The 24,233-nt window shown below is 43.1% G+C and overlaps 1 protein-coding gene across 2 annotated transcripts in view; it reads right to left on the bottom strand.

Moving 5' to 3' along the window:
• The window catches only part of KCNMB2 (potassium calcium-activated channel subfamily M regulatory beta subunit 2), a 329,491-nt gene extending 322,100 nt beyond the window's left edge, over window positions 1-7,391 (bottom strand). For both annotated transcript variants that reach the window (XM_081190650.1, XM_081190648.1), the window contains exon 1: window positions 7,172-7,391. In XM_081190650.1, coding sequence (XP_081046776.1) covers window positions 7,172-7,224 — 53 coding nt within the window. In that variant the 5' untranslated portion in view covers window positions 7,225-7,391. The remainder of the gene's footprint in view (window positions 1-7,171) is intronic.
• Between the last annotated feature and the right edge of the window lie 16,842 nt (window positions 7,392-24,233).

The raw sequence follows: 24,233 nt of genomic DNA on the forward strand, positions 1-24,233 counted from the left end.
CAGGAGACCCCATTAGCTAAAGTGGTACCTCAGGTTAAGAACAGTTTCAGGTTAAGAATGGACCTCCAGAATGAATTAAGTTCGTAACCAGAGGTACCACTGAATAGGAATGAGTCGCTAAGACTCATGAGCTGAGTTGACCTTATGGGCCTGGTATGTCATTCGTGTGTTTGTGTGTGTGTGTGTCCAACTCTACAGCTCTATGATTGTGTGATTCTATATTTCTGTGCAAATCCTTTATCTACGCCTTAAAGGTAATACTTATTTCTATAACATATATCCTACATTTCATTCCTTTGCTTTTATTTCCAGTCCTGCCTGCGATTTCATTTGACTACAGTGGTACCTTGGGTTACATACGCTTCAGGTTGCATACACTTCAGGTTACAGACTCCGCTCACCCAGAAATAGTACCTTGGGTTAAGAACTTTGCTTCAGGATGAGAACAGAAATCGTGCAGCGGCGACGCAGCAGCAGCAGGAGGCCCCATTAGCTAAAGTGGTGCTTCAGGTTGAGAACAGTTTCAGGTTATGAACAGACCTCTGGAACGAATTAAGTACTTAACCCGAGGTACCACTGTATAATATTTTCTCAGATAGTTTGAAAAGGATCTCCACTCTTCCACAAACTTTCTGTCTTTTGGGTCTTATTTTTGCCATCAATTTTGCCATCTCCATATAGTCCAATAGTTTTAAAGTCCACTCCTCTTTTGTTGGAACTTTTTTACATTTCGGTGCATACAGAATTCTTTCTGCAGTGGTGGCATAAATAAACAATTTAACCAAGGTGGGTTTGGGGTTGCTTTTTTTTTACCTCTGCCTCTATTCTTGCCAAAAGAAATGCTTCTGGCTTTGGGGGAATGACTATTTTAAACATCTTTTTCAATTCATCATGTATCATTTCCCAAAAGCCTGTTCCTTTTTTACACCTCCACCACATATGAAAAAATGAACCTTCAGACTCTTTGCCTGGTGTGCCTCAACTGTCTTGTGGAGTCACCTGACAGGATGTACAATGTGGCAAAGGATCAGATGACGTCTTTCATGCTCTTAACCTATAAGTGCTAGCTTGCTTTCCGAGTTACAACAGGAGGTAAAGCGCCAAAGACTGGTTGCTGGCGGTCCTGATTCAAGATCCATTTCAACACGGTACAAAATCAGATGGAGGCAAGAAAACCACTGTGGTGGAACTTCTTGTGCAACCAGGGTGATGGGAAAAGCCCTGAGTCACGCAAGCAGGAGGACCACGAGAAAGCTGGGAAAGAAATGGAAGTAATTTCTTTGTTTTAAAATAAATCTGGAGAATTAAATAAAAATCGTTTTCATGAAGCTGTGGGACATTTGCAGTCAAAATGATGAGAGGAGTTTGCTAATATTCTGGACAAGCTTTTCAATTCAGAAAGAAGCAAGTTTAGTATTTGCAAGCTTTCTTTGAAAGAACAGAGAAGCAAAACCTTCTCTGTTCCTTCTTTACTGGTTTGTAATGTTGGTGCATCTGTGCTGATGGAGTCCCAGGCGTGCATCTTATCAAATTGCACAGAGTGCCTTGGGAAATATCATTCCCACTCTTGCAGTGGAAGCCCTCCACCCTGCTTCCTCAAAGATGACTTAGCAGAATGGATCCCAAAGGGAAGGAACCGAAGGGTGGAACAGGAAGATGGGTAGAGCGTGGCTTTATACATTTTTTTTGTATACCATTTTGCCTAACAGATACATTTTGCCAACCACTTTTTCCCTAATGGAATTACATTTTTCTAGGTTACTTTCACTCACATGTGCATGTTTGTACGCATTACTCTGCTGGTGAACTGCATGGCAAAATTCAGAGAAGTGTGACTTTTGACCTCTGCTTAAAAACCTCCAAGGAAAGAAAATCCACCATGTTTGAAGCATAGGAGCCAACTTCTAGGGGTTGAGGTCCCCCTCTCAGTCTCCTCTTTTCTAGGCTAAACATACCCAGTTCCTTCAACCATTCTTCATAAGGCCTGCTTGTGAACTGTAGCAAATACCTCCATTTAAAAATAAATAAATCACTCCATGGATAGCACATGATTATGCTTCAGGGCATACATAGGGGTAGCACTGTGTCATGTCCCCCCCTAAACACTCAAAGTCTGCACATCAGAAAATTCTTTTCAATATTCCAAATGCAATTCTGCATACCCGGTTTATCATTTCCTTATTTATGCTATTTACTTATCTTATTTTCCTCTTACCCTTGTGATCTCACTAGTTATTTTTTCATGGTGACTGGATAAATCTCTTCCTGGGGTGTACGCTGATGAATATATTTCTTTAAAGTGTTTTTCTCCTCATGATTTTTCACTCCCCTCCCCAAACCCATCGCACGTCCATCATGTGTTTTAATTCTCTTTGTTTCCAGCTGACTGCTTTGATGTTTGTTCTCTTTTTATTTCCTGCTGAGCCTCAAAAATGACTTCTCTTTGTCAGGTGGTTATTAACTTGGTTTCGAAAGGTCATCTTCACAGATGGAATCTAGAATGGGTGTAAATATTTTTGGTAAACTTCTTCGTAATATTCACATAGCTCCATTTCAGGACTTGGGTCGCATGTTCAGGCCATTTTATGTATTCAACAAGGTCAGAGTAGCGACGTAATTCCTGGATCATACCATTTTAGGTTTCCAGGGGGGAGACATGTATTTGAATATTCTGTACTTAGAGATGTGTTCAAATATTCTGTATTTAGATAGATCGATAGATGATATAGATGATGATGATAGATAGAGATAGATAGATAGATAGATAGATAGATAGATAGATAGATGATAGATAGATGATAGATAGATATAGCTAAATAGATGGATGTTTGGAACATTCACCTTAAAAAGGAACTCATTCTAGTTCAACATGTTCAAAAGGAACTAATTCCAGTTCACATTTATCCCTTTAGAAAACTGATCAGTTTGGTTTTCATTTAGTTCTCAATTCAATTCAAGTTCATTCAAATGATCCTCAGCAGAAAAGGAGGAAGTCCCAAAGCAGTCCTTGCACTAGTGGAATGACTTTTACTTGTGCAATCAAAATCCATCTCTATTTCCTCCTTTCTCAAACCTGTCCCCAATCTACTGAGCAATTCCGCCCCCAGAAGGCGTTTCTGCATGGGTAAGAATTCCAGATATTTTAGTACTAACATACTCTTTATTCACCCCTGCCTCTCTGAAGATGTTTAAAAGGGGATGGAATCCCCTTTTGTGCAGAATCCAAGAAGACCCCAAAAATAGCAGAACATAAATATTTTATGCACGCAAGTCTCTGGCTATATATGTATTAGTTCACAAATACAAGCTTAAAATACAAAAATTCATGGGGAAAAAGAGGCTTAATTGTATAAATTCCCAATACAGCCTTGTATCAGGAAGTTTTTAATGTTTGACGTTTTATTATGTTTTTTATATTTTGCTGGAAGCCGCCCAGAGTGGCTGGGGAAACCCAGTCAACTGGGTGGGGTATAAATATTATTATTATTATTATTATTATTATTATTATTATTATTATTATTATTATTTCTCTGGGTTTTACCCAAGCCTTCTAAAACAGATTTGGGGAAGATGGATGGGGCACATGGGAGGACAAGAGAGAGAAGAAATTCCACCGCAAAAGCAGAAGTTACAGTACTGGAATATAGGTTTACCTGTTCCTAGTTTGATACATCTCCAACTCCTTGAAAAAATCCATCAACAGTATCTCCAACATTTTTTACACATCACTTGGGAAGACAGACAAACTAATACCAGTGTACTGGAAGAAGCAAAGATCGCCAGTTTCGAAGCAATGGTTCTTCAACATCAACTTTGTTGGACTGGTCATGTTGTACAGATGCCTGATGATCATCTTCCAAAGCAACTACTCTATTCCAAACTTAAAAATGGAAAGTGTAACGCTGGTGGTCAACAAAAGAGGTTTAAAGATTGCATTAAGGCAGATTTTAAAAAATGTAGTATAAACACCGACAACTGGGAAACACTTGCCTGCGAGCGCTCCAGTTGGAGAACAGCCTTTACCAAAGGTGTCATGTGCTTTGAAGACGCTCAAACTCAGGACGCAAGGGAGAAACATGCTAAGAGGAAGGCACGCTTGGCAAATCCACACTGCGATCAACTCCCACCAATGTCCCCACTGTGGAAGGACATGTGGATCCAGAATTGGCCTCCACCGTCACTTACAGACTCATTGTTAAGACTGTGTTTATGTAAGACAATCTTACTAGGCTACAAGTGATTGCCAAAGAAGAAGAGGAGGAGGAGGAGGAGAAGAAGAAGAAGACTCCAACCGTCACACCACTTGCAGGGCTGTCTGATTCAAGCCTGGTCTAACGATAAAGAACTCTTAAGAAAGGAAACTCTTAAGAAAGAAATAGTTGGGCATTGAAGCTGCCCACTCACTGTTAGTACTGGGATGGCTCACAGAGTAGGTAGGCAGGTCACCAACTCACACAATCTCCCCCACTATGATGAGATGCATTGCATTTCTATTTCAGCTATGGTAATTCTAAGTTTACATTTCTCCATGTGAACGGTCATATGCAAATGTCATGCATATCTGCGCCTTCTTCTCCCCCCCCCCAAATGCATGCGTGGCTGACTCTAGTCTGTAGGGTTGCCAACTGAGCGGTCACCCATGAAATTTCAGCTCTTAGGACTTAGACAAGCTGATATATCTCAGTGTAGCCTACTTCACAAGGCTATTGTGGTCATCAATAAGAAAAATAAAGCACCGGAGATGCAGAAAAAAAGTTCAGGAAATGATAAATAGAAACCCATTTTGACTGCCACCAAATTGGACTATGGACAGCAGTAGATTTGACTGGAATGATGTAGTAAATCATATGAAATGTAATTTATGAAACCAAGACTGCCTCAGAAGAATTTCAAGCTACAAACAAACCACCTTCTGAAAACTGATTTGACAGCTCCTTACTGCCAAATGAGACATTCTTCTCCAATACATATATAAGCCAACCACAGCATTTTATTTCTGCATGCTCATATGTCACCAGAAGCAGAGTTTAAACCTACTTAACAATGTTTTTTGAAAGATATTTTTGCCAGTGCAACCACAAACCCCCTTTGATATCCCCCCACCGGCACTCCTTCTGAAAACATTTGTGTTTAAATCTATGTGGCCCTCTCTCTCAATTTCTCTAACTTGCTTTCTCCATGATGCAGTCACGTAGCCAAATCTAACTACCTAGACTGCATTGTGTCATCATTGCAGCATTGTCCCATTTTCTGATTGGCTGGAAGCATCCATTTGCTTGATCCAGGAGGGAGAAAAATGCAGAAACTGGTGGGGTGTATGGGTCAGATCATGAGATCAAACAGAAGTAGCAGCAGTCATTGAAAACAATGGTGCCAAACCATCGATCTACCTGTGGTGAAAATTCACATAATCTTTGAGATTTTCAAGAAAATTGTCTACCTCATTGAAATTATTAATATCCGCCTCAAAACTGGATAATTTTCAGCAAAGCTGTAGTCATAAATGCAAAATATCTCTATATATGAAGCATTCAGATGAAGCAATGGCAAACCAGCAGGGCTGACTTTAGAAAGAATTACAGTTCCACAAACCTTCTAACTCCTGTGAAAAAAAGAGATGGATTTTGTAGCTGAAAGTTTATGTTTGGCTTAATGATATTTGCTCCCCTGCCTCGCTCTTCTTTTTATCACACAGTCCAGTCCAGCTGCAAACACTTCCTGCATGCATATCGAAGTGCATCGAGATTATAGGATTATAAAAACAGGATCACTTAAAGCTGTTCACTTTGTGCTACCATTATGGCTGCAAATTGATATTCTCAGCCAAGTGGGTGCTTATTTTATTAGCCACAGGGATTCATCAAACATCCTCAAAATTGCCCTCTTCATAATGCGATGCAGCGCAGCTGAGCACATAAGGTTCCGAATATATGCCAAACTCAAGGAGATAATAACACCGGGCAAACCTCTTTTTATGAAGCACTGGGCAAAAAAGCAAAGGGTAGGGACTTGAGCAGGAATACCACCAACAAAGTCGACAATTTGACCACAAAGTTCTTCTCTACCCTGTGTTCATCCAAGGAGGCCCTCAATATCAAACCACAGTCAGAGACCTCAGAGGATCCTTTCTTCAGGATTTCACTGCTCACTCAGCCTTTGATGCAATTCTTGTATTACATTTTGCCCATAAAATAATCATAGCTGGGATTGGGGGAGAGGACATTGACCCACACTCTCCACAGTCCACAGAAGCATGGCCCTCACCTTTCGTGACCATTCCAACCCCAGGGAGTTTCCACAAGCACCAAAATTATTCAAAAACTGGAATTTTGCTAATGGGTGTATTTACTGTTCAGCAAGCGCAAGTCTATGTTTTCCTCTCATTAACTGGGTGCAGCCACCAACAATATCAATGGTCGTTATAAAGCTAAAGAGCTCATAACTATTTTCAATGTCTTATTTTCAATGTTTATGCCATTTGCCACAAGTACAGACCAGAAAAACAATGGGTGGGGGGATCTGACAGTAACCATATCCCCCCCCCCTTCTAAAACACATAGGAGACACTTCTCCTTCACCTCCTACAATTGCACCCGTGAATATGGTTTGTTTATCACGAGGCACCACTCTGCTCCATGTAAGCCCTCCTTGAGTCCCACTGATTTCAGTGGGAGAAATGTAAGTCTGGAACCTAAAAGACAAAGGGTGGCTAGCCCATTATCTGTGCCCATTAGCTTACCAATGCCAGGTTTTCTGTGTCACTGAGAACTGCTTTGGGGAGAACCACTGCTGGATATGTAATTTGTCCACACTCCTCTGCATTTAATTTCCCTCTGGCCTGACTGTTTACCCTATAAACCTTGTGTGTACACACACGCACCCTGATAACAAAGAATAACACTTCATGCATCTTAAGAAGCAGACTGTAGCCCACCATAGCTTACTCCATCACAAATTTCAGGTGCCACAAGACTCTTTGTTATTTTTGCTGCAAGCAACTAACATGGAGCGTACCCCTCAAAAAGTCTGGACTTGACTCTCCCATTGCAACCAGCTGGAACTTAGCTTAGAAACTTAGCTTGGGCTCCGCTGCGCCCTGAGTTTCCTATTATTTCAATGCCACTAAATGCCCGGCAACCTCCAAGCAGCTTAATTTTATTGTTCCACTTACCCCCATTTTTCTTTCTGGCTCAAGGCGAGCTTGGTTTCCTTCGGGTGCTCCATGCTGGCTTTTGCACCTCACCTGACCATAATAATAAAAAAGTCCCTTCTGCTAGAAGGAAGAGGAAAGCAATATGCAAAACAAACAAAGAAACCCAAGAGGAAAGCTACACCCCTATAGACCAGCACTCATAGCAACAGACGGAGAAAGACTATCCTCTCGCTGGTTGTTAACTTTTTCCAGTCGTGAAGCAGTAATTCCTCTGGAACTGCAACTCAGCATGTGTGAAGCAAGGGGCACTTTTGAAACGGCGTTTTCCTCTCGCTTGCCAGCCATTCCTCACTGTCCCTGCCAACCCTGAATAAAACTCTTTCTGATGTGGCAAGGTCTGCAGAGCCAATTGGACAACAAACGGAGCCTATTTGTTTTATTGACAGATGGCAAGGGTGAGGTGATATCCGGACAAGGGGGTGGGTAATTGAAAAGGTTCTCTGGGCCATGCTTTTGGTTTAACTTTATTGTGGTGTGTGTGCGTGAAGGAGAAAGGTCTCTCTCTAAAATTAGAATTCTATTTTTAAATAGTTACCTACCACAAGACAATTTCTGGGAAATGCAGCTGGATAGTTGAAATAGTGAGTGGTCAGGCAGGGACAATATGTATGGCAGAGATCTGATTGTTAAGAATATAAGAACACAGCAAGATACTGCTGGATTGGGCCCATGGCCTATCCAGTCCAGCATCATGTTCTCACATTGGCCAACCAGGTGCATTGTGGGAAACCCACAAGAGGGGGACCCAAACACAAGACCTCTCTCTCCTCCTATGGTGTCCAACAACTGGTCCTCAAAAGCACTACTGTGTTCAGCTGTGGAGGCACAGCACAGGCTTCCTCAACCGCGGCCCTCCAGATGTTTTGAGACTACAGTTCCCACCATCCCTGACCACTGGTCCTGCTAGCTAGGGATCATGGGAGTTGTAGGCCAAAAATATCTGGAGGGCCAAGGTTGAGGAAGCCTGGCATAGCATAACCTCCATGGCTGGTAGTCATTGATACAGTAGTTTTCTCCTCCATGAAGTTCTGTTTTCAAAGTCATCTAAGTTGGTGGCCATCACTGCCACCAACAGCAAAGGCTTCATTTTGAGTTGCTGAAAAACTGAAAGTCAGAGTTTTATGGTTTCACATCCTCAATGAGTCTTCCCCAACCTGCAGTCGTCTTGGTGCTGTTGGATTCAAAATCCCAGCATGGCCGATGGTTAGGGATGATAGGACATGTAGTATGGGGTCCATATCCCTGTTCTATATGGTGCAAGTTTTAGCCTCTATTTCTCACTCAAGCTCATGTGTGTATGTAGAAAAACACCTGCAGCACTGAAACATTTATCAGTGACATTTAGAAAGATGGCTGGGAATGAAATGGCAAAATTCATTTCCTTCCACTAAAATAATAGCCTTCAACCAATTCCAGATTTACAAGGGAAACAAAGGGTTGAGTCATATTTGATAATCCCCTCGTATGTATTTCCCTCCCTGTAATGGCAGTAACAGTATTGCTGATTTACAAAGACGTCTGGCTTTTGTGTAGTGGAAGGAAATGTCGTACATCAATAATGGGAATGGGGAAGGGTGAGTGGGTGGGTGGGTGGGAAATTTATAAGCCATAGTCCATGGGCTCCTATGAGAATCTATGCGTTGGATGGAGAAGTCTAGCTTTTATTACTTTTAAAGTCAGCTTCAAGTCATCGTTGCACATCTAAAACATTTTAAAATATGTTAGAGGAAAATGCTTAAGTATTATGAATGAATGAATGAATTAAATTTCTATACCACCCTCCATCCAAAGATCACAGGACAGTCTGCAATGTAAAAACACAAAAATATATATACCATAAGAACACACACACACACACACACACACACAGAGGGAGAGAGAGAGAGAGAGAGAGAGAGGGAGGGAGGGAGAGAGAGAGAGAGAGAGAGAGAGAGAGAGTTTAATAGGCCATGTATTGTATAATCAGCCAAAGACCTAGGACAAGAGGAATGTTTTTGCCTGACATCTAAAGATATGTAATGAAGGCGCCAAGTGAGCCTCCCTGGGGAGAACATTCCACAATGGGGAGCCACTGCAGAAAAGGCCCCGTTCTCGTCTTGCCACCCTCCGGGCCTCTCATTGAGGAGGCACATGAAGAAGGGCCTCAGGTGATGATTGCAGGGCCTGGGGAGGTTCATATGGCGGGAGGTGGTCCTTGAGATATTGCGGTCCTGAGCCATATAAGGCTTTATAGGTTAAAAAAAGAGAGTTATGTTTAATTATAACAGTTAATTAGAACAGACCATATCCAGTAAACCAAGGATTTCTCTTGAGATGCCTGGTCTTCCTGGCTCCAGCAAAGATAGACAGAAAGCAAGAGTTAATGTGAACAGATGGTGTTTTCCAGACTGCATTTCCCATGAACCCATGTCAGCATTGCTAACAGCAAGGAGTTATGGGAGCTGTAGTCCAAGAAAAGTGACTATTTTTGTTACATTGTAGTGATGTCTTTTTCGTAAGCCACCTTGAGCATGGTTCGAGCTATGGAAACATGGCAGGCAAATAAAATTGTGTACGTACATATGTATCTATGAATATCAACAGTGCAATTCTATTCATGCTTACTTAGAAGTAATTCTCATTTATTTCAAGGTGATTTACTCTCTAGTAAATAAACACTGAATTGCAGCCTTAAAGTGTTCAGATCTTCCTTGTAATCCTGATGCTCCCTTAGCATCTAATTTCATTCCTTACCTCACCCTGCTATATGATCCCAGAATTAACATGTGCATAAGAAAAAGGTTTATAATATAGAGGTGGGAACGCACAAGCATCATTCCCAGGACATTGCTGACTTGCGTTTACCACCCTAAAGAAAGAAAAGGGGAGGGAATAGAAATGAAAACATTGTAAGATAAGCACGTTGGCAGCAACATATACTATGGAGAATGTGCTTAAGTGCATTGTTTGTGAGATAGGGAATTGAAGAGGAGAAGGTTAATGGAGCTTGAAGTGTTGTTGGAGATTTCTTTTCATTAACCTTCCTCAACCTCCTGACGTTTTGGACTGCGACTCCAGCCAGTAAGCCTGATTCAGTTCTGGTTTTCTCAAGGCCTGCTGGCTGCAGACCAAGGATTCAGATTACAGGTAAGTAGTTAGCTAGGAATTACCTGGAAGGAGGGATGCCTTTTTCCTGTTGACCTCGTAGGAAAGGATGTTGTTGGATTGGTGGCTTGTGTGAAAGAGAGGCAATAAAACTGGCAGACAATGGAGTGGAATATACCGTATTTTTCGCCCCATAGGACGCACTGGCCCATAGGACGCACCCAGGGTTTTTTTTGGGGGGGGGGAAATAAAGAAAAAAAATTATTTCCCCCCCAGGTGCGGGGCTGGGGCGGGGGAAGTCCAAGCTTCCCCCGACCCCAGCCACCAGAACAGGCTGCTATCCGCTAGCTGTGGGAGAGCCACACGACTTTGCGCGGCTCTCACACGGCTAGCGGAGCGCTGCGCGAAACCCGAAGCTTGGGGCGTGCTGAGCCCCCCCCAAAAAAAAACTCCATAGGAACCCACGAACATAATTTCAGTATTTCTGCTTCAATGTTTTGCTTAAGATTTTACTGGATTTTTATTGCTTTTTGATGTTACGTATCAATTTTTTTGCTTGTGGTTTTATTGTTGCAATTTGCATGAACTGATTTTAGATTTTGTTATATTAAGCGGTGGATAGATTTCCTTTTCCTGTAAATGGATGTGGAAATGGAGTGAACTGAATTTAAGATTGGAAAATGAGTCAAACCAAAATGGACAGATTTATCCACTCTTAACTGTGATTGTCAGTACCTTTCCAGTGTCTTGGGCAGATGTTTTTCACATCACCTGCTCCCTGATCCTCTTAACTGGAGAGGCTGGATATTGAACTTGTGAACTTTTAAATGCAAAAAAGTGAACCCTCTTCAATAGGGTATGGACAAGAGGTAGAGAATACATTTGATTCAGTTCACATTTAAAGACTGACCTGCGTAATTCACACATTCTGAATCAAGATGAGAACAAATTCATCATTGAAATCTTCACTTCTCCAAAATTTGCAATCCAGCCAAGCCATATAATGTGTGCAAGAATGCTTATACTGTGGTAAAGAATGCATATATTAGTGGAAAGAGCAAGCCCAAAACATGACTCTAAGATTCAGCATCTCATGCTGTACTGACTGAGCTATCCCAGTGCAAAAAACCACATATATTAGAGAAAATTGCTTGCAAACTTGTGTATATTAGGGGAAATTAGCACTAACAACAAGAAAAACAGGCTGCTTTTGTCTTGCTTCACTTTAATGAATTGCTGACTATGGAGAGCTAAGGAAGACCAAACATTGAGCCTAAATTCTTCTGTGAATTTTTGTGAGTGTTCGGTTATTTAGTATCTAAATAATATTTACCCACTCTGTGGCTTCTAAGCAAGAAGTAGTTCCTAAGTCATCCGAAAAAGTGCTCGACTCAGAAAGAATTTAGCACCACCTACAGTCAGTTGTGGGGTGAGTTTTTGTGTGTGTGTGTGGAAAAAAGACAATGTGAATATGAAGCAGAAAAACGAAAGCCCTCTGTCAACAGCGTGTCTCCTAGGCATGTGGAAACACAATTATTCACATCTGATTATGAACATCGTATAGAAATAGTGAACTTGTTTTCAGAGGGCTAATTGTTATGTAGCAAAGCAGCAACATCCATGCATGAGTACGTTTCCGAGCACAATTCAAAGTGCTGGTGTTGACCTTTAAAGCCCTAAACGGCCTCAGCCCAGTATACCTGAAGGAGCGTCTCCACCCCCATCGTTCTGCCCGGACGCTGAGGTCCAACGCCGAGGGCCTTCTAGTGGTTCCCTCATTGTGAGAAGCAAAGCTACAGGGAACCAGGCAGAGGGCCTTCTCGGTAGTGGCGCCCGCCCTGTGGAACGCCCTCCCATCAGATGTCAAAGCGATAAACAACTATCTGACATTCAGAAGACATCTTAAGGCAGCCCTGTTTAGGGAAGTTTTTAATGTGTGATATTTTAGTGTATTTTTGGTTTCTGTGGAAGCCGCCCAGAGTGGCTGGGAAAACCCAGCCAGATGGGCGGGGTACAAATAATAAATTATTATTATTATTATTATTATTATTATTATTATTATTATTATGAGAAGGAGGAATCAGTAAGTTGAGGGTGGGTGGGGGGCAACTACGAATTTAGCAGAAGTTTAATGATGAAGTGGTGAATGTACCCCCCCATGCAGTAGGCATGTTCCTGCACACCCTCATACTCTCCCGACCTTCACCCAGGCGACACAGAGTCGATGCATTCAGGGGCATATTCCACCCAAGCAAAAACACTAAAGGAAGATATGAAGTAGGACTGCCGAAGGTGGCGTCAGCTGAGGACGTGGGTTTGTGGCCTTGGAGGGCCACATCGGGACCCTGGCCCTACATGCCCTCCAACGTTTCTCCGATGAAAATAGGGACATCCTATTCCATAATTAAAATCCTTTTATTATTTATACCCCACCCATCTGACTGGGTTGCCCTCGTCACTCTGGGTGGCTTCCAAGATATATAAAAATGTAACCAAACATTAAACTTTAAAAACCTTCCCTATACAGGGCTGCCTTCAGACGTCTTCTAAAGGTTGCCTGGTTACTTATCTCCTTGGCTTGAGGGTTACATAACTCCATACCTTCCAACATTTCTCTGATGGAATTAGGGATGACCTAAGGAAAAGTGGAGGGGTGCGGGTGGCACTGTGGGTTAAACCACAGAGCCTAGGACTTGCCGATCAGAAGGTCGGTGGTTCGAATCCCCGCGATGGGGTGAGCTCCCGTTGCTCGGTCCCTGCTCCTGCCAACCTAGCAGTTCGAAAGCACGTCAAAGTGCAAGTAGATAAATAGGTGCCGCTCCGGCGGGAAGGTAAACGGCGTTTCCGTGCTCTGCTCTGGTTTGCCAGAAGCAGCTTAGTCATGCTGGCCACATGACCCGGAAGCTGCATGCCAGCTCCCTCGGCCAATAAAGCGAGATAAGCGCTGCAACCCCAGAGTCGGCCACGACTGGACCTAATGGTCAGGGGTCCCTTTACCTTTTTAAGGAAAAGTGGGAGATTCCAGGAACAAATCAAAAATCGGGAGGGCTTCTGGAAATTTGGGACTGTCCCTGGAAAATAGGGATGCTTGGAAGGTCTGGGATTGAGGTTCCTTGCCTCTGTTCTAGTGCTTCTGGGTATCATTTTCTCCCCTTTATTGTTACTCACAAGCCTCCAAAGTGAGGGAAGGAAGCATCACCTGTAATCTGATTTGCATTCCAATATCATCATGAAGTTACATTTCATTGGCTACTTGCACGTGGAAATAAAGGGTGGTAGGAAATTGTAGGAATAACGGAGACGACAGGAAGTTGAATGCAGGTGAGCTGTGAAGAAGCACACTGGCAAGCATGCTCCAAGCAAGTTGCCGGCTAGCTTTGCAGAGGCTCCTTTTATTAGCAGAAGTCAACAATTGGAAACAGTAGCGAAACCACCCTGAACTTAACGTATTTCCATCTACGTGCATTTCCAGCATTAGCAAATACACATGTCAGCAGGTGTTTCCCTCAAATGTTCCCCCCCGATACTTGATTATGTCTGCATCCCCTGTCATGCTCCAGCCAAGCGATATGTCTAACAAACAAATTGTGAGAGGACAAAAGGTCAGGGGGAAAAACCTTGTTTTCTAGCCAAGAAGGCAAAAGGTTAGGGAAAGCCCGTGTAACACTCCTTGACACACTGTTGCATGTCTGGTGCAAGGTTTGCCTTCGCAAAGCGGAGCGTTACCTCCACAGGAAATTGCCTCTAGTCATGACATTAAAAGGGTGAGTGGAGGTGTATTCCATGGAGTCATTTCTAACCACACAAAGCACTCCTTCCAAGATGCATATGTTTATTCTGAGAACTTTCAGGACAGCTTTACTTGTGAGAGAATGTCCTCTTCTGCCGTTTGGTTGGCTTGCACACTGTAGCTGCCATTTGCACTAGTGGCTTGTTGGGATCTAGCTGTCATCTGTGTTGCTCAGCTGGAAATTCTGAGCTCATTTCCTTTTTTAAACTGCATTTGTTTAGAGGGCTTGACCTAGGAGCAGCCCAGATTAAAGTGGCCATCCTTTTACGAAAGACGAGGAGGTGAAATCAGTCATTATTAAATGGGCACAAGATATAGGACATAATATACAAATGGACGATTGGGGGGAATTGTGGAAAATTAACCTAAAATTCATGGATTGCATATTGTTAAAAGAGAATTATATGAAGATGATGTGTAGATGGTATATTACATAGGTGAAAATGGCAAAAATGTACAAAACAAGTTCTAATAAGTGCTGGAAATGCAAAGAAAAAGAAGGTACCCTTTTCCATATGTGGTGGAATTGTAAAATAATTAGAAACTATTGGAAGATGATCTATAATAAAATGAAAAAAAATGTTTAAGATAACCTTTGTTAAAAGACGTGTGATGTAGGTATGACCCCTAACCTAATGGCTTGGTTCTTCGGGTCCTTTTCAAAAGAATGAACACTTTATTTTTTTTCAAAGTTTATATAACTTTATTAAAGAAATTTTAACATAATCAAACTTTCAAATAACATTTTGCAATTTCAATTAACACCCCCCCCGTGACTTCCCCCAACTTCCCTACAGCTCTACAATTCTATTATTCTATTCCTAGTGGCATTCCCACACCTGACCAACACATTGCCCTTCCCCACAGTTTGCCCCATCTTCCCACATTTTGTGGATTGGAAAGCATGGTGACAGCCTTACATTTATACAGCACATTTAATCCTTTTAATCGTTTTCTCCATCTCTATATATCACTGAGGAAATCCCCAGAAGCAACAAACTAGCAAGCAGGTAACTTTACCTGAAGCTAATTATAGTGATCCATCCTAATTAGAGTAAAACACAGAGTGACACAAAGGTTATCTGGTACAGATCCTTTTATGAACATGGGAAGACCTACAACACAACTCATTGAAAGGCGTGCTAATAGGGTTGTAAGTAGAGTTGGGGGAGAAACTGGATTTAGTTTTCACTGAAAGACAAACCCACCTGATTTGCACTTTCAAAAACAATAAGTGAACTGAAATATCACTGCTGGATAGCTCAATTGGTTAGAGCATGGTGCTGATAAAACCAAGGTCACAGGTTCGATACCCATAATTGACAGCTGTCTATTCCTGCATTGGACTAGATGAGCCTCAGGGTCCCTTCCAATTCTATGCTTCTAGATTTCAGGCATCCTCTGAAATTCGCAGTTCTCTGAATTCTGCAATGCAGTTCTCCATCCAAGTAACGTGTACAAAATTAGAATGAAATACATGGACTAGGGTAAAGTATTCATGCATACACGTGCATGAATTAATGATAATGTACAAAAATGCCTCGAAATGGGGAAAACCGCTTTGCAAAAATGTGTGTATTTACTGGGCAAAAAAGTGTGTCTATTCAGAGAAATTCAGACAAAATGCTTATGAATTTTCAGGAGGAGTTTTTCAAACGAAAAACACTGTTTTGGAAATGTAGAGAAATTGAATATAAGATAGGAAAGGAGGAAAAGTGACAGTTCCGCTGTCCCTAATTGTAATGTGTTTCCCTTTTGTGGGCGGGATGAAATAAGGTTGAGACTAGACCTATGACCTTGACAGCCGAAGGGATAAGCCATGCTCGGAGCGCATATTGCCGTACTTCTCTGTGTATAACATGCCCTTGTGTATATGTCTCCCCCTGTTTTGGGGGACTAAAAATTAAGAAAATGGGGGGAGATTGCACAGAGTTGTTGAGCTTTTTGTGGAGGATTGCACAGAGTTGTTGAGCTATTTTTTAAGGGGGAAGGCATTGCCAAAAATCACTCACCCGCCTTGCCTCCTAACGCCTGTCCCCTTGCCGGCAAAAGCGGTCTATTGCCCACCCAATTGCCACAGCAACACCCAATCAACACCACCCCTTGCCGCAGACACCAATAGCATGCTACAGACCATCTCCGGCTAGCGGCATCAACCAATCCCACGTCCCCCCTAGGCACTACCCATGTATAAGACGACCCCCTATTTCAAACATAAGTTTTCAGTAAAAAAAAACACCTAGTCTTATACACGGAAAAGCACGGTAACTGTTTTCAAAAGAAGGGTGAGGCACAGCACAATGTGGTGTTGATGTCACATTTGTCACTCCTAAGGGAGTGAATGCAGGTGCCCAGTGTGAATGAGAACCAGTGTGGTGTAGTGGTTAAGAGCGGTGGACTCGTAATCTGGGGAACCGGGTTCGCGTCTCCTCTCCTCCACATGCAGCTGCTGGGTGACCTTGGGCCAGTCACACTTCTTTGAAGTCTCTCAGCCCCACTCACCTCACAGAGTGTTTGTTGTGGGGGAGGAAGGGAAAGGAGAATGTTAGCCGCTTTGAGACTCCTTAAAGGGATTGAAAGGTGGGATATCAAATCCAAACTCTTTCCATGGACCAAGTAATAACTTTCCATGTCAAACATTCAAATGCTTTCCAATCCGGTTATCCAGGAGGGTTCTTGATGGCTCTTATGCCACCCATGCTATCAGTGCATAGAAGGCCATCAAATGACAAAGGGGAAGCTCTCCCTTCTGAGGGTGGCTTTGGTCATCTGCATTATCTCCCGGCCAAGGAGAATTTTGCCACACATACAATGGAGACGTGTGGAGACATGTATGGCAGAACTGATCATAACCCCGAATTCTCTAGCGTACATAGTGTCACGCGCCTGCACTGCTTGAGTGGTTAAAAAGTCTTTTAACCACTTGCCAAGGTAAGAGGGAAGCTGGATGTAGATACAGTGGTACCTCGGGTTAAGAACTTAATTCGTTCCGGAGGTCCGTTCCTAACCTGAAACTGTTCTTAACCTGAAGCACCACTTTAGCTAGTGGGGCCTCCCGCTGCCGCCGCACCTTCAACGCCCGATTTCTGTTCTCATCCTGAAGCAAAGTTCTTAACCCGAGGTACTATTTCTGGGTTAGCGGAGTCTGTAACCTGAAGCGTCTGTAACCTGAAGAGTCTATAACCTGAGGTACCACTGTAATGGCTTTTACACTGTTTTTGGAATGCTCTCCTCAGAGAGGCTGACCTGGTGCCTTCATTACATATCTTTAGAAACTTTCCTCTTCTCCAGGGCCTTTTGGTGAATTAATCCATGGCCTTTCAAACTGTGGGAGTGGGGTTATTGTTTTTATTTGTCACTATGTTATGTGTTTTTGTGTTTTTTATATTCTAAACAGCCCTGTGATCGTTTTATTAATAATAATATTAATACAACAACAACAACAATAACAATAACAGGCTGCTTTTGTCTCACGTCACTTTAATGAATCCATACCACGAAGCCATTTATAATCCTTCCATCCTGCCATTCAATATTCATTCTAAGCGGTATGAATATTTAAAGCTCAGTCTGCAGAGGTCAAGGCCTGGGCGCCTTGTGTCAGAATTCAGCTCCTTGCCTGCAGGTTGTGTATCCTGCATGACGACACTGGTGCAATCAGAATTTTATTAACCCTTTGGATTCATTGCATGAAGGTTGATCGGCTGACTTGAGATTTGGGCAGGTAGGGAAGCCAAAATAAGGAACCATTACTTTGGGGGGTACAGAACTTGGCAAAAAAAGGGGGGGTTACAGGCGGGTTTTTGCTAGGCCTAAGTGAGAATTTAGATATGTTGTTGTTGTTTAGTTGTTTAGTCATGTCCGACTATTTGTGACCCCATGGACCAGAGCACGCCAGGCACTCCTGTCTTCCACTGCCTCCCGCAGTTTGGTCAGACTCATGCTGGTAGCTTCGAGAACACTGTCCAACCATCTCGTCCTCTGTCGTTCCCTTCTCCTTGTGCCCTCCATCTTTCCCAACATCAGGGTCTTTCCCAGGGAGTCTTCTCTTCTCATGAGGTGGCCAAAGTATTGGAGCCTCAGCTTCAGGATCAGACCTTCCAGTGAGCACTCATGGCTGATTTCCTTAAGAATGGAGAGGTTTGATCTTCTTGTAGTCCATGGGACTCTCAAGAGTCTCCTCCAGCACCATAATTCAAAAGCATCAATTCTTCGGCAATCAGCCTTCTTGATGGTCCAGCTTTCACATCCATATTTGGATATAGTTTGCATTTATTTCTTTATTTATATGCCACCTTTTCCTCCCAGAAGTTATAGGTGGTGTACATGCTTCCCACAACCCTGTTTTATTCTTACAACACCCCTGTGAGGTTGGTTAGGCTGAGAGGCAGTGACTGGGCCAAGGTCCCCCAATGAGCTTCATGGATGACTGGGGATTTGAACCCTGATCTCCCAGGTCATAGGCCAATGCTCTAGCCATTACACCACACTGGCTCTCGTTTAAAAGCGAGCCCACCTAACTTGCATTTTGCAAAACAAGATGTGAACTGAAGCGCAGAAGTCCCTTGCACTTCTCCATGCCTTGCAATGCAGTTCTCTAGCAAATAATGTGTGCCTAAAGCATATGCTACTGTTAAGCGGACATACAAATGCATATATTAGTGAAAATAACAGAAAAATGCATTAGATAAGGGAGATTTTGCTTAACAAAAATAATGCAAAATTGCATATAAAAATGTATATAATAGGAAAAAGTTGCACAAAAATGCTGATGAGTTCCCATAAGGACTTTTAATTTTTTTCCAACCCACCCCCACAAACCAATGTAGAAACCTGGATAAACTGAACTAAAGAAAGAAAAAGCAGAGTGAAAACAAAATATTCACCCATCCCCTATCTGCACATAGCATGTTTTTCCATTAGATGTCAGTATTTGCTTTGCTTTGGAATGAGCTTTGCTTTTGTCAGCCATTCGATGCTGACCTAGCTGACGTTTGTCATAATTCAGAGAGTCAAACAAATGGAATGTTGGTACAAATGGAATGTTGGTAGCCTTCAGTCATGATTCTCAGAAGAAGAAAAGGCTCCTCTGTTTATGTGTATGTGTATTGAATCTCCTTTGTTGCAGATGTTGCTTGTGGTTCTCCAAGTCTGTTTTCATACACCCACCATACCTGTCAGGCACTCTAGAGGGGGAGCAGAGCCCCTGAGAAGAAACTCTGAGCAGTTTGCTTTTCCAATCAGTACACCCAAGTCTATCATCACCACAGGAACCTCTGATTGCATCAAGATTCTTTTCATTCTGTGTTTCTACAAGCAGTTGCGTGCATTGATTTTTTTTTAAAAAAAACCCCACAAACACACAAACAATTCTGAAGCAATTGTATGATCAGCTGTATCAAGGATACTGCTTTTTTATTTTTTGCATAGTACTCTATAAAGCAGAATAATGCACACTATGAGACCAAATTACTTCCAAACAGCACATGCATTTAATACAGATTTTCAACCAAATACAAAAATCACTGTGGATCTCTGGTGAGACATCCATTTCAACAAATAGCCTTTCCTCCCAAGTTCCTGAAGACGAATGATAACTTCTAATTACTTAGTTTCTTATTGCATTCTGGCTTGAATGATAAAGTGCGCTAGTTTTTCCAGGATAGCTGTGTGCTGCAATTCTTCCACCTTGACGAGCCTTCATTTATTGGAAAATTGCTTGCTACAATATATACATGATTCTCTCCTTTATCACATGGTGCATGACGTTAACATATCAAAACAAAATTGCATATGCTTAGTGGTTCCCAACTGTGCTTCATTGTAACAAAACAAGCTGTCTGAAATTTTATTAGTATTCCCCTGGCCCAAGGGAAGAATAAAATTTCCCAAAACTCTACTCAGTTTATGTCAGCTAGGTCAACCTTCACCCACTCCTAAAAGCAACACTGAGACATTTTTGCCATGTAAGTTTTAAATGACATAAATGCCCAGCAAAATGACATAAATGCCCAGCAAATCAGATGCTCTGCTACCGGTAGCTGCAAGCTACCGCTTGTTAATATTTGTGGTTTCTCTGCCAAAGCAACTCCCGTTTGTGTGAGCTCAGGAGAAGCAGTTTTGTGTAGGCTGTACAGGCACTTTTGTGATCTTGATACGAGAACTCTGGCCATGTCAACTCAATCATGTCAACGTGGGTGGCGCTGTGGGTTAAACCACTGAGCCTAGGGCTTGCTGATCAGAAGGTCGACGGTTCAAATCCCCGCAACGGGGTGAGCTCCTGTTGCTCGGTCCCAGCTCCTGCCAACCTAGCAGTTCGAAAGCACGTCAAAGTGCAAGTAGATAAATAGGTACTGCTCTGGCGGGAAGGTAAACGGTGTTTCTGTGCGCTGCTCTGGTTTGCCAGAAGCGGCTTAGGCATGCTGGCCACATGACCCGGAAGCTGTACACTGGCTCCCTCAGCCAGTAAAGCGAGATGAGCACCGCAACCCCAGAGTCGGTCATGACTGGACCTAATGGTCAGGGGTCCCTTTACCTTTACCTGCCAAAGCAACTCCCCTTTGTGTGAGCTCGGGAGAAGCAGTTTTGCATAGGCTGTACAGGCACTTTTGTGATATCTATAAGAGCACTCTGGCCATGTCAACTCAAGCACCTTTGGCCCTGGAAACAGTTTTTCTTAAGTTTCCTAAACCAATGACAAAACATGCACCAGTGAAAAGGCAGCGGGAAGAGCTGCCCACAGAGGAACAGCCTGCTCATTTGATACCTGATTTGATACTATGATTTTATATGTGTTGGAAGCCACTCAGAGTGGCTGGGGCAACCCAGCAAGATGGGCAGGTTATTATTACTATTACTACTACTATTATCAGAAGCTTCCCATGACCATGGCCAGGTAAGCCCAGCCCAGGATGCCCACAAATCCATACTGCTTGGCATACACTAGTGGGGGATTTTTATGGGTGCATTTTGCAGCATGTCATTGATGTAATAATGCATGGCTAGTGCTGTGGTCTAAACCACTGCACCTCTTGGGCTTGCTGATCAGAAGGTTGGTGGTTTGAATCCCGACGGGGTGAGCTCCCGTTGCTCTGTCCCAGCTCCTGCCAACCTAGCAGTTTGAAAGCATGCCAGTGCAAGTAGATAAATAAGTACCGCTGTGGCGGGAAGGTAAACAGTGTTTCTGTGCGCTCTGGCTTCTGTCACGGTCCTCTGATGCACCAGAAGCGGTTTAGTCATGCTGGCCACATGACCCAGAAAACTGTCTGTGGACAAATGCCGGTTCCCTCGGCCTGAAAGCGAAATGAGCGCCGCAACCCCATAGTTACTTTTGACTGGACTAAACCACCTAGGGGCCCTTTAGGTAAAGGTAAAGGGACCCCTGACCATTAGGTCCAGTCGTGACTGACTCTGGGGTTGCGGCACTCATCTCGCTCTATAGGCTGAGGGAGCCGGCAGACAGCTTCTGGGTCATGTGGCCAGCATGACTAAGCCTCTTCTGGCAAACCAAAGCAGTGCACGGAAATGCCATTTACCTTCCTGCCGGAGCGGTACCTATTTATCTACTTGCACTTTGATGTGCTTTCGAACTGCTAGGTTGGCAGGAGCTGGGACCAAACAACGGGAGCTCACCCCATCACGGAGATTCGAATCACCAACCTTCTTGTCGGCAAGTCCTAGGCTCTGTGGTTTAACCCACAGCGCCACCCGTGTTCCCTAATACAGCACTAGTGACGGATTTGTACCAGAGTGCCCACACATTATTCTGCTCCATTAATGGTTCTGCACTGCTTCCCCAATTTTACCACATTACTCCTGTCTAGAAGGGCACTCTTGCACAAAGACACAATGAAAATGGGACTCACACACACATCCGCTGGAATGTTTTGTGGCATGAAATGTTACAGGATTCCAGCAGGACGTTTTGGAACAGGGACCGATTGCAAGCAAAGCAGTATGTCTGCACGTACAAGCAATATTAAAAGTGGTATCACCCAGACACCCTCATAAGCACAAATCATCAATATGCAGTAGAAAGGACTTCTGAAGGAGACCCAACCACTACTCTACTGGACAGATTACGGTAACTGCACAGCTGCAACTCCCAAAACAGCTTTGAAAAAGATCTATAAACAAGCCTAATCCTAACGTGATCTGTCTCTATGCCCTACAATTGAGATGACCTCATTCTTGTGTCCTTTTCCCTCCCTGAATGATGCCAAGAGTTTATTCCTCAGCTGTGTGTTGCTGCAGCTGTAGCTGCCACAAACATCTTTATTTTAAATGTAGACTCTGGTGATGTGCTTCCTTTGAGAGCTGGAAACCTATTCTGGTCAGGATTAGAGCTGCAACTGGGGCAGGGGGCTGTGGGTAGAAGGTGCATTTGGACTCACTTTATCCCCCATTAACTTCAGTTTTCATCCATACATGTCTCTTTTTAAAAATAATAATCAGGAAACACTACTGAACTTTTGAATGGCCCAGAATTGTGAAGAGAAAGAGAAAGAAGAAGAACTTAAGAAAAATCTGCTGGATCAGATCAGTTGCCCGTCTAGTCCATCAGATGCCTCAAAAAAACCTTTGAACTGTTTTTTTTTTTTTTAAAGACCCTGAGCACTTTAGGGGCAAACTAGAAGGTGATTGCTGATGCTTCTGTTGCAAATATTGTGTGTGTGTGTATTTGGGAATGATAAAAGCTATCAAAGGTAGCAAAAAGAATAAGGCAGAATCAAATAAATGAGACAGCTTTTCTCAGTGTGCATCATGTATCTAGGCTATGGAGCTGACCCTCCATTGGGATTGCCTTGGCACAGAATGCCCTATCCATAATGTTTTAGGTTGTGGATGGAAACAGATAATATTTTAAGAGATGTGCAGAAGCTTGAGAGTGTCCACATTCTGATCAAAATGCAACCACACCATTTTTTTGCCCTAGGCAGTGGTCTTAAAAACACACCTCACTTCTGCAAGTTGTCATCATGAACCAGAGGTTGGGTGGCCATAGACGCTTGAGTTGAGATTCCTGCAATTTGGTGGTTTCAAGGAAGAAGAAGAAGCAGCTCAACAATTTTTGGTGTCCTGGTTTTTACTTTTTGAAATATGGCAACCCAATATATATATATATATGCATAAGTTCCTGCTAGTACAGTGAGAGGATGGATTTAATGGGATTCCAGGCGGGGGAATGTTCTGCCCCCACAGGGTTCAGTTATTTAGTGATAGAAAATCAGTGTATTAGTATAAGTAGAAGGAATAATAATGTTGCCCCTTTACGAACAGGTAGTGCCTTTCCCCTTTCCAGGCCTCAAGGAAGGCTGGGAAATGAAGGTACAGCAATATTTTTGTTTCTATTGGCTCTGCCCAGAGCGGGGGAAATATGGCAACCCTAACTCAATATAGGGGATGTGGGTGGCGCTGTGGGCCTTGGACTTGCCAATCAGAAGGTTGGCGGTTCGAATCCCCACAACGGGGTTAGCTCCCATTGTTTGGTCCCTGCTCCTGCCAACCTAGCAGTTCGAAAGCACAATGTGCAAGTAGATACCTTCTCTGGTGGGAAGGTAAACAGCGTTTCCGTGCGCTGCTCTGGTTCACCAGAAGCAGCTTAGTCATGCTGGCCACATGACCCGGAAGCTGTATGCCAGCTCCCTCGGCCAATAAAGCGAGATGAGTGCTGCAGCCCCAGAGTCAGCCACGACTGGACCTAATGGTCAGGGGTCCCTTTACCTTTACCTTAACTCTATATAAAGTAGCTTCTTATGTTCCTATGATTTCCTGGTATACACATGCATAAGGTGAGCTTTGAAGGCAGTATCACGTTCTGCGTTAAGAACCAACCATGAGCACTATTGAAATGTTACGTCTCTTCGCCCCCCTTTATTGAAGATTTCATTCTCAGCTGTGCCACCTTTTATTTCTTCAAAATCTCATCTTTCTTCTTCCTGTGACTCATGGAGCTTGTTTACTCTATCAGAGTCTCTAAGACACACTCGGGAGGTCTATAAATATCTGTGTGACATCTGCATGTCTAAGGTGGAACACTGATGATGTTCCAGCGATGACGCAGATCGGGCAGGTAAATGCCAGTTGCTACAGCTATTGCAACTGCGTCGAGCAAACGGAAGCAAGGCGGCGCAGCAAACTCAAAAC

The sequence above is a fragment of the Podarcis bocagei genome (genome assembly GCF_964188305.1).
Source record: "Podarcis bocagei genome assembly, chromosome: 4".
NCBI classification, from domain to species: domain Eukaryota; kingdom Metazoa; phylum Chordata; class Lepidosauria; order Squamata; family Lacertidae; genus Podarcis; species Podarcis bocagei.